At 46.5% G+C, this 14,723-nt stretch overlaps 1 protein-coding gene across 1 annotated transcript in view; it reads left to right on the top strand.

The window, feature by feature from the left end:
* ADCY5 (adenylate cyclase 5) overlaps positions 1–14,723 on the top strand; it is a 216,634-nt gene continuing 201,911 nt past the window's right edge. Inside the window, exon 1 of the mRNA XM_035536886.2 lies at positions 1–1,295. Within this exon, the coding sequence (XP_035392779.1) occupies positions 285–1,295 (1,011 nt within the window). The 5' untranslated portion in view covers positions 1–284. The remainder of the gene's footprint in view (positions 1,296–14,723) is intronic.

A 14,723-nucleotide genomic window follows, 5' to 3' on the forward strand; every position in this document is an offset into this window, starting at 1 on the left:
CTCCGCCGCCCCCCGGGTGTGGAAGCAGCGGGGCCGCCGATGGAGCCGGCGCTGCCCTGACGTCCCCACTCGGGATGCCCCGGCTCTAGGGGACGCTGCGGAGACTTTGGGGTTTTTGGTTGTTTTTTTTTTTCTTTTTTTTTTTTTTCCCCTCTTTCCACATCGACTTCCCCATCGACTTCCCCATCTTTTTCTTTCCTTTGTTTTGTTTTGGGGTTTTGTCCCCTCTGGTCATCCCTTTTGGTGTGGGGGAGCCCCCTGCCTGCTGCCCCTTCCCACAGGGCATGTCCCGGTCCAACAGTGTCAGCCCCCCGGGCTTCGGTGGCCCTGTGCCCTGGGCGGGCACTGAGCAGCACCGCTCGGCCTGGGGCGAAGCAGAGGCCAGGGCCAATGGCTACTCCTACCCACCGCCTCCGAACCGGTCCTCGGGCAAGAAGGCCTCCCGCATGGCGAGCAGGTGGCGGAGCGAGGAAGACTACGAGCCTCAGGCGAGCCGGAGCCGCGGGGAGAGTGGCTGCAGGATGATGAGCTTTAGGTCCAAATCCGCCTGGCAGGAACACGGTGACGAAAGCCGACGTCACCGGTCCCGCCACCAGCCCGGCGGTGATTCCCCCGCTGCCCCCAACAATGCCAGCCCCCGGCAGCTGGGGGAGCAGGGGGAGGTACGGCCCCGGTCCGTGGAGCTGGGGCTGGAGGAGAGACGCATCAAGGCCAAGATCGAGGAGCTGGAGGAGGAGGACGGGGACGAGGGGGGCTCCGAGGCGGCCTTCTCCATGGGCAGCTGTTGCAGCAGCCTGCTGCAGATCTTCAGGTCCAAGAAGTTCCAGTCGGAGAAACTGGAGCGCCTCTATCAGCGCTACTTCTTCCGACTCAACCAGAGCAGCCTCACCATGCTCATGGCCGTGCTGGTGCTGGTCTGCGTGGTCATGCTGATCTTCCATGCTGTGCACGGCCGCTATGAGGTATCCTATGTCGTGGTGCTCTCTCTGGCCATCCTGCTGATGGTGGTGCTGTGCATGGTGTGCAACCGCAACGACTTCCACCAGGACCACATGTGGTTGGCGTGCTACTCTGTCATCCTGGTCATCCTGGCTGTGCAAGTGGTAGGGGTTCTGCTGGTGTGGCCCAGGAGCGCCTCGGAGGGCATCTGGTGGACCGTCTTCTTCATCTACAGCATCTACACGCTACTGCCAGTGCGGATGAGGGCCGCGGTCATCAGCGGGGTGGTGCTGTCCGCCATCCACCTGGCCGTCTCCCTCAAGATCAACGCAGAGGATAAGTTCCTCCTAAAGCAGGTAGGCGAGCCCTCAGCCTGTTCATTCGTGTGCGCGCTTGGCAGCCCCGAACTGCCCTGGAAGAGCGAGGACGGTGGGTTTGGCTCTGTCCCCAGCCCTGAGTGACCTGCTGCTCGCTGGGATGTTGTGCTGTCTGGCGGTACCCTCTGCCCTTTTTTTTAATAGCTGTGTGTTTCCTCAGTGCTGGTGTCTCTAAGGCTCTAAACATTTAGGAAACCTGTCCGAGGGTTTTCCAATGCCCGCTGTTGTGGCGCACGGCCGGACAGCCCCTGGTGCCCTTCAGCTGTGTTTAGTGTCAACAGCTCTGTGCTGCATGCACCTGTGGCACGGTGTCCCGCAGGCTGCCGGGTCACCAGGAAACAAACATGTGGAAAGTCTCGTGATTTCTGTCGGGTAGAGGCTATCCTCGTGTGTAACTCCAGGGGCTAAATTCACATCAGCGCAGGGCTTGCTGAGGCATCGGGGAGCGTGCTCCAAGGAAACGTTGAATAAGCTTTTGGTTTACCAGGAAGGTGTTTGCTCTGAGATGTGCTGGAAATGTCGACGGTGAGGAAGCCCAGAGTTCATGTGCAGCTAGCAAAAAGTAAAGATGTATAAAAGCAGATGATTATTTAGCCGTGATATCATATTTAACTGGAGCAGCTCAGTTCACAGGGACAATAAGACTACTGCTGAATGCATTACGGTGCAATTTTTAATTACTATATCTGTATAAACAACAGCAATACAAGGTGCCACTCTTCTTTACAAAGCAAAGCAAGTGGCCGTGGGGGTCACACGCTACCAGCTCCATAGGCACCATGGTGATCCCAGAACCAGCAACTGAAAACGTAGCAATGTGATAATCACCAGCCCTCTAAGGAGCAGGGGTCTGAGCAAGCAGGAATCTGTTGCAGCCAGCCTGGATGCTCGTGTATTTGTTAGCACCAGGAGTTCAGTAGCCTACCGACCTGTCACATCACACAAAATTCAGCCTCGTGCTTGCAGCGCCTGCCTCTAGCCTGACCGTGAAGTTGCTTTGAGTTCCACCGATTGCAGTGTCAGGAAAAGTTCTAGGGTTTATTTCCCCCCCATCAATAAAACTCCAGTATGCTCAGGCTGTCACTACTTTGCTGTACAAAATATCCCTTGAAATTATTACTGCATTCCCCCCCAGCTTGCTCCCTATTCTCTTCTCCCCCCGTCCCTGCCCAGTTAAGCCTGCTTGGACAGTTTCTGGCTTTGTTCTTAGCTTGTTACAGATATTTTTATAAACTGCACATGGCATATTTTTCTTATGCTTGATATAAATGGCTTTTTGTGCATTTCCAGCAGAGCATACGCTGTAAACGGGACTGTTACTGTTTTTCTGCTTGACTTGGAAAAGTTTGCTAATGCCAGAAATTGCTCACCATCACTCTGGTCCCACAAAGCCTTGTGCATGCTCTTCCCTGCATACACTGAGACTTGTCCTCTTGAATTCAGTATATTCAGAGACCGTGTTCTTACATAGGAAGGCAAAATGATGATGAAGGCCAAAAGACTTAATCTGTTACAAGTTGATTTTTGAGGGTAGTGATGAGCGCATAACGTATTTTTACTGTGGGAAGTATTGGTAACTGTATCTTAATGGGAAGGAGCCTCATTTGATCAATTCCCTCAGTGGAGAATTTGGGATGTTTACAGCTCAGGATTGCTAGACTAGCTCCCTCCTCCCAGCACAGCAGGTTTATTTGTAAGAGGCTGAGCACGTGAATAAATGTGAACTTGTTGAAGGTAAAAGCACGGGCAGGAGGGGATGGTGCAGTGTTCACAGATCTGTGTGCCACAGTTGTGTTCCCTTTTGTGCCAAAACTGGGCTTTACTGCAGCTTCAGAAAAGTGTTTAGTTGATGAGGAATATCTTAGGACTCCTCTTACTTTGTTTTCAAAGACAACATCTCTCTCCACGTTGCACTTCTTCCTACTTACCCCAAGTGCCGGTCTCTATCTTACTGTGGTCTCTGCTGGCACAGCTCTGCTGAATCCAGCGGGGCTGCACAAGGCCAAGAATCAAGATTCCTTGCACATTTGCGTATGAACGTGAGCTGCTATCTCTGGCTGATAGAAAAATCTGTTCCTACAGAGCACATTGCCTCACAGCTACGAGCAGGCCTTTCTCACTGGGGCTGCGTTTGTTGCCATGGAAATGTGGCGTGTTCAGCTCTGCCCCACTGAAGCACATAAGCCCTATTTTTCCCTTCAGACTCATATGGGTGAAGGTGGATGAAGGCCGGCTAAAATCGAGAGGAGAGGGTTAAGTTGTCTTCAGTGGCTGCACTCCGACAGTCACATCATCCTGGGTTTTGTGGAGCAGAAGTGGATACGAATGCATCTGTGACTGCGTGACCAGATGGTTCTTTATCCATAGCATTCGCAGGAGAATGGCTGTTTGGGATGTGCGTCCCCCAACCTCTTCTTGTCATGGCATTTTTAACCATAGTACTTCAGCAAGTTATTCTTTGTGAGGGCTTGTTTTCCTTTAATCTTCTCCCAGGTGCTTCCAAGCAAGGAAAAATCAGACACTCTATAATTCAAATCTCAACCAGGGTGACTCTTGCATAGACTTCTGCGCGCTTTTATGAAGCTCAGGGACCCTGTTAAAAGCCTTGCTGCTTCTCTTGAGAAAGAGGGTGAAATTCTTGGTTGTCGGTCCCTTTTGGGAGAAAGGCAACTTGCTGGATTCCCTCTCTGAGGATGCACGATTTTATTTGTCTGAATGGCCTTGCTCCTAGCACTCCTGGACTTCTCTGTCACCAGATGTTGTGGTCTGTGGTGATGCTAGTCAGGCTGGTGTCTTTAAAGGCAGAGCCCTCCTCATCCGTTGCTTCAGGAAAGGATTAAGGCACACCACTGTTTCTGAATTGGTAAAGTGGCAGGAATAAAGGTAGCTGTGATTGTTCCCTCTCAGCTGAGCTGCTTTTTAACAATTCTGGGGTCAACGGACTTTGAAAGGCAGCCCTGGCTTCTGCCTGTTGACTGGAGGAGTCTGGGGCCTGCCTTTCAAATGAGCAGCCTGACTACCCCTGGCAAAAGCAGCGGGTGTATGTGTTCCCTCCATGAGTCTGATTGGGTACAGACGATGATCCTGACTTCATGAACTAATGTTGGACTGGAACAAAACATGACGATTAGTGTGAATTATTGCATTAGTTTCAAAAGTTATCCCTGCTGAGTGAGGGGATAAGAAGAAATTGTTTGAGAACTTACCTCCAAAGACTGCTGCTGGAAGCAGAACATACTGAATGTCTGACAATCCTCCAACTACAAATCTTGATCACTTACAGGTTTTTGTGTACCTGGGATCAATTAATTCCAGAAGGACTGGGTTTGGATTCACTGGGGAGGGGATGACTGCATTTGTCTTCAGGTTTGTGTCCTTGTGTTATTTTGGGAAAGATGGGGGTTACAAATGTGTTTCAGTGCACACTGGTCTGTCTTCTCCTCTCTGAATTTATGCTGTATCTTTTTAGACTTTTCCATGTGGTGGTTGTGATACGTTTCTGGGCTCTGAAAGTAGTCAACTCCAAGATTCATGTGAGAAGTAAATGCCAATAAAACTGTCAAATACTTACCTGAGAAGGAAACACACTATTTATCAATACATTGTCTTGTATTCACAACAAAGTTGATAATGAGGTTTGTTCCGTGTTCCAGAAGAAACAGACCACCTAACTAATCCGCAAACTCTGCACGGACACATGGGGGGAACTTGCAGCGTATGGGTTGCAGATGCTTCACTGCAGTCATGTGAGTGGACCAGTTGCCCTCAGCACAGCAGGTCTTGAGTAAGTCCTGGCATTTCTGTCAGGCTAGGGGCTAAGGGACAGGGAGTTTCACAACGGAGTTTGTTGGGCTCTGAATCAGAGTTGAAAAGGGATGGGGATGGTGTGTGGGAGGGATGGGGGACCAGGAGTAAAGGATAAGAATGCATATACAAACATCAAACAAACCTGTGGACTGAGGTTAGATTTATTCCTGTTTTCCCATCCAAACCTGTTCTATTGTAACTTTTTGAGGTTCCTTGTTCAAGGATACAGTTAAGGCTTTGTAGTTTATTAACTCAGTGTGAGTGGGTGACTGTTAAGGTACCACAAAAACAGAAGACTGGGAAAGATGTATACAAGTTTTTTTGGGTGTGTGTTTTTTGGGTGGTTTTTTTTTTTGGTCTTGTGTCTGTAACCTCACTGAAAGAGAAACTGAAAACCTAAGATCTCTTTCCTCCCCAAATACTACTGCAAACCTTCTGCAAAGGCTTTCTAATAGCACAGTTGGCTGCAGCTGCCCCAGCACAGGGCTCTTGTTTTTGGCACTCCAATTCAAGGCTCCTGATGTTGAGCTCCTTGTTGCTCGGTCCCTTTCCATATGCCTCCATAATAACAACATCACATGAGTACTCCTCATCCTTCACGTCTGAGAACTGTGTATGTGTTGGCCTTTCTCCATGTCAGTCCATGTTAATGATACACGATTGATCCACAGCTGCACGGTGGCTCTCGAAACTGTGGTGTTTCAGTTTAACCATTTCTAGGAAGATGTTGGTATGAAAATGTGTCTTTTTCCTTTCCCTAGATAAACTGTCACTTCAGTAGAGCTAAAAACATCTTACTGTAATAGGGTATATATACTATATATTTATATATATATATATATAGTATATATATATAAATATATATATATGTATACTTGTGGATATCTTCTAGCATCTCGTAAGGGTGCTTTTCAGATGCAATTCAAATGGCATTCAATGAGAAGCTAGTCACATAGCAGGAGAAGTAGTACTGCGCGTTCCAAATGAGCTGCAGCATGCGTAAGATATGTAGATAATGACTGATTTTGAGACTAACAGATTCTCAGAAGTGTTACCAAGTCACTGTATTGCATTTTCATTGTCTTCTAGTGGCAGTTATTCACAAAGGAGGAGAAATGTGCTATCTGAAATGCAGGTAGATCTGTTTGTCACTTTTTTATTTTTTTAACAGTTGCATGCTGCCTCTTTTACTTTTGTTTGCCTGGAAAATAAATTTGAGTAATGCTTATTTAGGATGTGATCTTACTGTGTGCTTTGCAGCACTTAATGTCCTGTTCTGCATAAACACAGTAGAGCTGCTCGTGCAGGGAGATGTGCTCCAGCAGCACTAGCAACTGAAGGCTGACTGAGCTGTGCTTGGACTGAACTTGGTAAAAATTGACCATTTGAGGCCTTTAGGTCAGGAAAAAAATGGCAACCTGAAACATTCAGTAGCTGTTGTATTGATAATTGCCTTCCCTAGTGTAATTTGCTAACAGAGGTAATTAATTTAATCCCTGAGGTATTGTATATCAATTAGTCTTTATTAGGAATATTGTCGGTATCTCTTGGGAATGACTGTGTTGCTTGAGGTTTATACAGGCATGTCTGCTTCTCTTATCTTCTAAATTACCCTGTGGTCCTGCCACCTCCTAATCTTCCTCCCATGCTTCACTTCCCTCCTTCCCACCACCCTGAATTTTTTTTTTCATTTCACTGTAGCATTCCCCGACACCCATAACTGCTCACGTAACGGTGTTTACCGAGGGCCATGTGCCTAATTTCTCTGCGTTCCTGGTAGGTTCGTCGTCTCAGTAAACTGACCCATTCAACTCGTTTCTCTTGGCCCTGTGGTAGCAGTCGCAGTCCCATGGCTGGCCTGGAACTTGTGAGTTGAATATGAAACTCGGTGGGGGTGATTTGGGTGCCTTGCTGTGCCAGGTGTGCTAATGCTGGCAAAAGGCTTGTCCTGCTGAGCATCTGATGGCTGGAAAAGTCAGGGTGTGCTAGTTTTGTTTCCTTCTGGGGAGGCAAAGATGTTTCAGCAAAACGTCAGCAGATTTCATCGAGGTGCAGGAGGCAGAAGGACAGCTTTGGGTGCTGTAACCCCACAGCGTGGCTGTTGACTTGACCTCATGCATCCTGGGCTGGGGGCTTTGGTTTGAGCCACACATGACCCTATCCGAGTCAGGACCTCTTATTGATGTGGTCTTTTGTTACTAACTGCATTCAGGTGATTTATAAACCTGACCTGCAGTGGAAACAAAATGCTGATTATCCCCATCCTAAAGACTCACTGAGGCTGGTTGTGCCCTCTCAGAGCCGGCGGCAGCACTTCCCAAACGTCCTTACGGTGCTGCTGAGCTCCGGGGTGGAAGAGGACTGGGACTCTACCCAGCTGCATTGTGAACTTTGGACACCAGACAGCTCTCCAGATGTGCTCTCTCTCTCAATTTGGGTTTGATTAGCTAATCTTTCAGTCATGCACCACAGCTCCCTTGGAATCTTTTATGAAAATTGAAACAATTGCTAACTTTTTTGGCCATTTCAGTAGTGGGAACAGTTACGGTCTTTTGGGAATAGCTGGGTTTGTTTTTACATTTTGGTAGTGGGTATTACTCTCATCCTCTCATCAAACCAAAAGACCTTTCCTTCTGTCCTGGCACAAGATACAATGAAAAAAATCTTCAGCAGCAGCTGAAACATCGAGAGGTGAAAATCAAAATTATTTTGACAGTAGCTTCCATGTGTGTGGTAAAGTGGTCCACCCTATAGAAGTTGGTTGCTTCTGAGTGAGAACCTGTGCTTTGAAAAGTTCCTGTCCTCCTCTTTTTTTGACCTTTTTTTTTTTTTTTTTTTTTCCCTGTGCAGGTGGGTGCAGTTCAGAGAAAATACCCGCTTTTGTTTGGGGAGGTGGAAGACAGGGCTCCAAGTTTTGCTACCCTTGGGCAAGGTTTATCTTGCTGTCTGCTTTATACTGTAAGATTTACACGGCACCTTGCATGGGTAATATGTACCCAGAAAATGCAATGCAGACGGAGCTAGAGCGCAGCAGTCTCCCCCCAGCCTTATAGCTGCTCCGAGATTTCATGATGTGCTATATGGCTTTTTTTCATGGCCTGCAGTGGTAGGATAGTGACAACGTGTGTGTTTGTGAGGAATGCAAAAATTCACAGCTTCTGGGAAGTGGGTGGGGTTCCTGTGTAGCTGCTGAGTGACTTTTTTTAATCTCCTGTGAGTCCTGGGTTTTGATGTGGGATGCACTCAGCGTTAGCTCCTTTACTCCTTCTGAAGTCTAGCCTAGCGATCCTAGCTTGTGATAGCTTGCATCCAGGGGATGCTCTTTCTTCTTTTTGTTTTTAAATTGATTATACTTTAAGAAAAACCTTTTTTGTCTTTACCCGAGATGTATCCTCCTCCTGCCAGGAGTTTAAATTGATTCATTATTATGGAGTCCTTAGGCTAGGTAAAAACCCAAGGGGAAATCTCATGTGAGTGAAAAAACACAACCCCAAAGATATTAAAAAGAATTATCTAGTTATGAGGGGGTGTGAGAAAGAGACAAGAATTTTAATATTTGTCTCCTGAACTCCAAGATGTTCTCACCTTATCGTAGAAAAGCTTGAGGTTTCAAGTACTTAATGAGATCACACATAAAATGGCTGTCAGGCCAAGACAAGAGGCAAAATGCTTTTTAGCACCTGTGACTGGACCACTCCCAAGAAGATCTGTACTTGATGTTTTATGATGTTGATGAGCTGCCAGCCTTGCTGCTGGCAGGTAGAGGAATGGCATTGCTGATCAAATCTGCGGCAGAACCTAGCATGGGTTGGTCTTGCTCTGATACTTGGAGCAGTGGACTGAGCACAGTTTAAAGCTCTGCCTTTAGCTTCTGGTTTCAAGCTTGCGTTTGATGATGTGGGAAGCCCTTCTTTCTTCAAAAGCCTGGTGGTTAGACAAGTTTGAGAACTGTTTCAGCCAGACACATTCAGTTTTCCACTGCAAAGGTGATGCATTTACAAGTGAATTTAGAAGAATTCATGGGCAGCTTTGGCATCACCAACAGTATCACTCCTAGCGCCAGGCTTGGCTTGCTGATGAAAAGTAGGATTTTCCTTTCAATGTTAGCTGTAGAATGCTTCATTGTATCATCATGCTTCGTTCTGCAAATAAAATGTTTGTGTGTGCTTCTCTTTATATCTATCATAAGTGATTAATGCAATTGCGATGCATCTTTTGCTCTTTTCCCTAGACATCAAGAACACAAATCACGTTTGTGTGTTTAAGATGTTATCTGGACTGTCTGTCGTAAATAGCATCAGGCAAATCCAGTGTGCACTGTATGGTCAAAGTTTTATGGCTTCTCCTGCTGCATAGCAGCAGAGATGACAGAAGAGAAGTGTGTTTCAAAGCATCCTCAGTCCTGCCCTGGTTTTCCCCCCGTCGCCTTTAGCCAGACTGATTCTTCTGCAGTTTGATGGCTTTTCAGGCGAAATGCTGAACTTTTGCATCTCTTCATGAAAAGTTTTACGCATCCATGCAACGCCCATAAAAGTTTTTACTGTGAATTGGGCTTTTATGGCACTGCAGTGCTTAGCTGCCATGCTCCCTCCTCCTGGGAAACTTTACTTCTGGGGAGCTGAGTTGAGTTGAGGATTAAAGCTGCACTACTGATTTAACATACACATTCCACTAGTATCAGAGTGCATCTTTGTAGACAGTAAACAAAGGACTGTGCTGATGCAACAGAGGAGGAATATAAATGCAGAAAGTTGCTCTTCCCCCCCTCCCAGACATTAGAATTTGATCTCTTAAAGCAGCAAATTACGCAAACTGTTTATTCCTTGAACGTGTTTGCAGCTTGTATAAGACATTCTGTCTCACTTCATAGTCAAAAGAAAAGGCTATGACATTGCTTGCAAGAATCTGTCATAAAACATTTCTAATACAGACAGTTCCCTGGCTGTGTTCTCCCCTTCAGAAAAAGCCGTGGCTCCTTCCCTTTATTCCCTTCTCTAGACTAAATGTTACAAGCACTGATTTCTGTGTACCTCAGAAGCTGGAAACTGAATTCTTAGAGCTAGCACTGTGGTAAGGGACTACTCAAATCAGTATTTCTAAAAACAGTAGTTTGCCAGTCAGCCCACAGATGACAGAGCTGCTCAGACATGCTTGCTGAGTGATGAATTCTTTCCATTTGCTGGGAGGTACCCGACAGCAGCTTTGTCTGTGTTCTTGCTTAATGTATGGGGATTTATGCACAGAATTACAACACAAATGGGTGGACCAAGGAATACATTATTAATGAAGATGTTTCCAACTGAATGGGATTTCTTTTTTTTCAGGCAGGTGGTTACTAGTAAGCTCACAGAGGAAAGGAAGCGATGCTGTGTGGTGCCTGCAAAGGAAGATGCTATGCATTGCCGTGGGAGACTGTGTAATTAAAATGTCATTCTAGCTCTTTAAAAGCTAACTGCAGTCTTTAAAACCGTTAAGCAGGAGGGAGGTTACTAGTGTGGGAACGGCTGTTCTGCAGTGAGCTCGCTGATGGCGAGGCCGGGAAGGACTACCGACGCTGCTTAGCGCAGCTCGGTGACTGATTCTTCTCTTACGCTTACTGACTTCTGTTCAGATGGCATGGAAAATCATTTTAATGCAGAACGCACAGTATTTGCCAGCTGAAGAAGGAATCAGCAACAGTCTCTGAACTGAAGGTGAACCGAACCTCTGCTTCCCCCACCTTAGTAAGACAGGTTTATAACGCCCTGTGGTGGAACATATTGGGGGTATTTTCCTACTTCGGGTGGCATCGTCTGCCTGAAACATAACACAGATGGTCGTGTTAGTTTGTGAAGGGGCTCTGACATCATGCCCAGATTTCATACTGGGTAATTACGTTCTTGCCTTTGTAACTGTTGTTGAATATGGCATTTTTCTTTGCTGCATTTCTGTTCTCGACTCTTTAACAGTACATGAAAGCACCATCATGTAGCTACTGCTCATATGTGGGGTATCTGAGAAATTTGCAAGGTTGTTGAAAAGCCAGAATAAAATGAGGGACTAGAGCTCAGGCTTGTGTCTTCTTAGTCATGTTAGTGTGCTGGAGCAAGTGCCATCCCACTGCTATGACAGATGCACTGGCAGTTTTTGAAAGCTGCAGAACTGGAGATGATATGGTTGAAGGATGCCTCTGGAGGTCAGCTACACCATCCTAATCCATCAAGACAAGACTAAGTCAGCCTAAACTGTTTGTGGCAGGTACTGATCACATATTCATCCAAAAAACACCCGTCCTTTGTATCCCTGCTTTTTGGAGTCATGAAGGTGCCGATATGCTTTTTTGGTTTTGTGCTTGTTTTAAGCAAACAAGCAAGCACAGCCCTGCATAGGCTACGATGAGCAGGTAGTAGAGATGCCCATGATCGTAGCTCTGTGGCTGCTTGTAGCTGAAACTGGCTCTTAGCTTCCTCGTTTCGCTTTCTTTAGTTCCCACCCCACCCCAAGCCTGCCGCTCTCTCTCTGTCACAAATAGTACATTTATATGACATCTGGCACATAAATGAGGTGGTCCTGAAAGTGCTGCAGTACCAGCAAAAAGCTTGATGCTCAGCTCCTCTCACAGGTGACTTCCCTTTCATCCTGTAGTCCTCCTCAGCTGGTGGAACAGGCATCCTTAGTTAACTACGTTCCTGACCTGTTAGCACTTCAGGGCTGCTCCAGGGGCTCTTAGGAGTGTGTGCTTTTTGCAGCCACTGTCGAAATGGCTGTGAACAAATACTTGAGGAAGTATTTCCTGAAAGTGTTTTCATCTCTCATTGGATAGAGTTTGGAGACTGCAATTTTCCCTTCTAAACTAATGTAGATAATGATCTGGCTGTAGTCATGACACTGAAGGTTTGTCCAAGTAGTGATGCCCCGGAAAAGTAGCCATAGGTGGATTAGTTAAGCCACAAAAAAATACTACATAGAAACTGTTGTCCACTGCTGAAATCACCTTATTCAACTATTGTAGATGCAAATGGACCCAGTTAATTTAATTCACTTCCAGAGGGAATGCAAACTAAATAAAGTCACGCTCATTAAGAGGAGTGTTCACACAGGTTTAAATAATCTTCTTCAATTTATTTTGATGAACTTTTCTGAGCAGACAAATCTTTACCATAATTTCTCCAGGGTAAGATTGGAGGTTGTGTAAGACAGGAGTACTTCATAATATTGGCTTAGAAAACGGCATATATGAGCAACGCACAGTTAGAAGAGTGTCTCCCTCTGTGCTTGCCCCTTGGTGTGGGATCCTAGGTTGCCAAACTGTGAAGTGGCAGCCAGTGATGCTGTTCTGGGTCTCACTTTGGAGAAGCTCCCCTGGTTTCCATGAGCTCTTCCTCTGCTTAAGCCACTTACAGCCCTGCACGTACTGTTCACCCAGTGCCTTGCTGCAACGTGAGTGTATCTGCTGCGTGTAAAACCTGAGGGGCTGACAGCCCCCCTGCCAAACCTCCTGCTGGGGATGGGTGGAGAAGAGTCGTGCTCCATTCAGGTGGGTGGCATGGTAACTTTGGCTTGGTGGCCAGTGGGTCAGGATGGAGTGGGAGAAAGTGACAATGTCCTTTCAGTAGAGAGGAAAAAGCCCGAAAGGTGCCTTCTGCACAAGCAGGGGTCTTAGGTAGAGCTGCAGTTTCCTGGGCTGAGTTAAAGAGCTTTTGAATCTTAATGACCAGGCTACCTACTTCTCCCTCTGTTATTGCCTGTCCCTGCCAGATCTAATAGGAATCTCACCCCTGTTCTAACCATACCCTAAATCCTTATTGCCTTGTCTAGTTTGTATTTAGCACCAGAAGAAATGAATGGGAATCTAAATGTGTTCTGCCAGTCACCAAAAATACCTTTTTCCCTCTGGCTGCTTGGGAATTGCCTTAAACTCCCCTCAGGGCTTTTCTGTATGAAGGGACAGCTAGTGACTGATTTACACTGATCAGTCTTCACCTTTCTGAAAGGCATCTGTCTTACACCAGCCACCCTGCAGTGCACACCTTTCAGAGGGGTGCTGGTGGGAGATGTCTGCAGTGTCTCTAGTCTCTCCCCAGCCTGACTCCTCTGTAGGTCCTGGGGAAAAACAATAATAAAATAAATAAATAAGAAAGAAGAAATACTGTAAAAACTTAGTGGTGAGAGGTGCATTTTCCTCTTCTTCACCCACATGGCAAAGGATTACTGAGATTTGGGTCTTGCAGAGTTTTGGTTGCATGTCCTGTAGCAGCAGTGCTTGCCAAAGAGACTATCAAACTCAGTAACTGAAACGTTTTTGCCCCCATCGTAGTTTCAGTCCAGCTCAGCTGAACTTAATTTAGTCCATTTATTTGGACTAAAATAGTCTGGGAGGTGCACATATGCACCTGAGCTGGCAGAAAGGCAGCTGGTCATCATGTAGTGAGAAAGTGATGTCAAGGAGCCAGGAGCAGACACACATGCAGCTGAAGGAGGCTGAGAATAACTGGTTGAAAGCTTCCTCTTCAGTCTCTAATAAATTTCAATGGATAATTTTATGAAAAAAAAAAAAAGACATTGCCCCAATTCCCTCCATTTTGCTTTGGTAGGAATCGAGTGTGTGGTTGAGAGCATGACCCAACAAGTACTGTTTTGGAAGCCTCACATACTGCATGGGATTAGAGTAGTGCCTGCTCCCTTGCATTTCACGTGAGGGCAATTAGTGCACGTGCATGGCAATTAGTGCTGCAAATGAAGTCGACACTGCTGTATTCTGCCTCTTTAATGGCTTGCTTTCCTCCTCTGCCAAAAGAGCAACCAGGCAGTCTCAAAGGAACCTGCTGCCTTCTGATATTTAATTTGCTTCAGGCTTACCTTGGCATCTGCCTCTTTCTTCTGCTGCCCAGCCTGGCCCACCTGCCTGTTCCTGCTACCAGCACTGGAGAGAAGCACCACACATTTCTGGAAAATCAGGCTGTGACTTGCACACCATGCTGCAGTCCTCCAGCCCTGTGTCTCCCCGGCGTGTTTTTGTCATTCTCCATTTCTGGCCTGTTCTCAGCACAACGCTGGGGTGGTTTCTGATGAGCTGCACTGGAAGTGGTGTCACTGAGCAGGGAGACATGCAGGTGGGAAGTTGCAGAACAATTTGCCTCTTTTTCATGTAGGTATCGTGGTGATGAGGACCTTAAATTACATGTGGCATGCAGCATTCATTTGTGATATGTTACTATCTGAAGCGTACGTATCCTGCAGTATAGTTGGATTGTGTATAAACTCTATCTGTATATCTATCCGTGTCTTAACTGGAACATTAAGTGCTCCAAAAGATTTTTAAAACAAGAGACTGGATGGGAAAAGGTCTGGCAAATAAACATGTGGATGAGTACCCACCAACTATAGGAAAAGCTGGGTGTTAAAATACTAGAAAAGACTTCTCAAGCTGCTGACAGTGGGAGGAGGGCATGGGAGCACAGGTGGAGCACGTGAATTTGATCAGGATGTTTTGGTGCAGGCCTCCTTGTATGGCTTTCCTTATTGCAGCAGAGCACCTTGCAACATGGACCACCCATCTAGGTTTGTTTTCTGAATGCCTTACAAGCGATATCTGCACAGTGATTCCTAACATGTCTCTTA

Source organism: Cygnus atratus, chromosome 6 (assembly GCF_013377495.2).
Source record: "Cygnus atratus isolate AKBS03 ecotype Queensland, Australia chromosome 6, CAtr_DNAZoo_HiC_assembly, whole genome shotgun sequence".
NCBI classification, from domain to species: domain Eukaryota; kingdom Metazoa; phylum Chordata; class Aves; order Anseriformes; family Anatidae; genus Cygnus; species Cygnus atratus.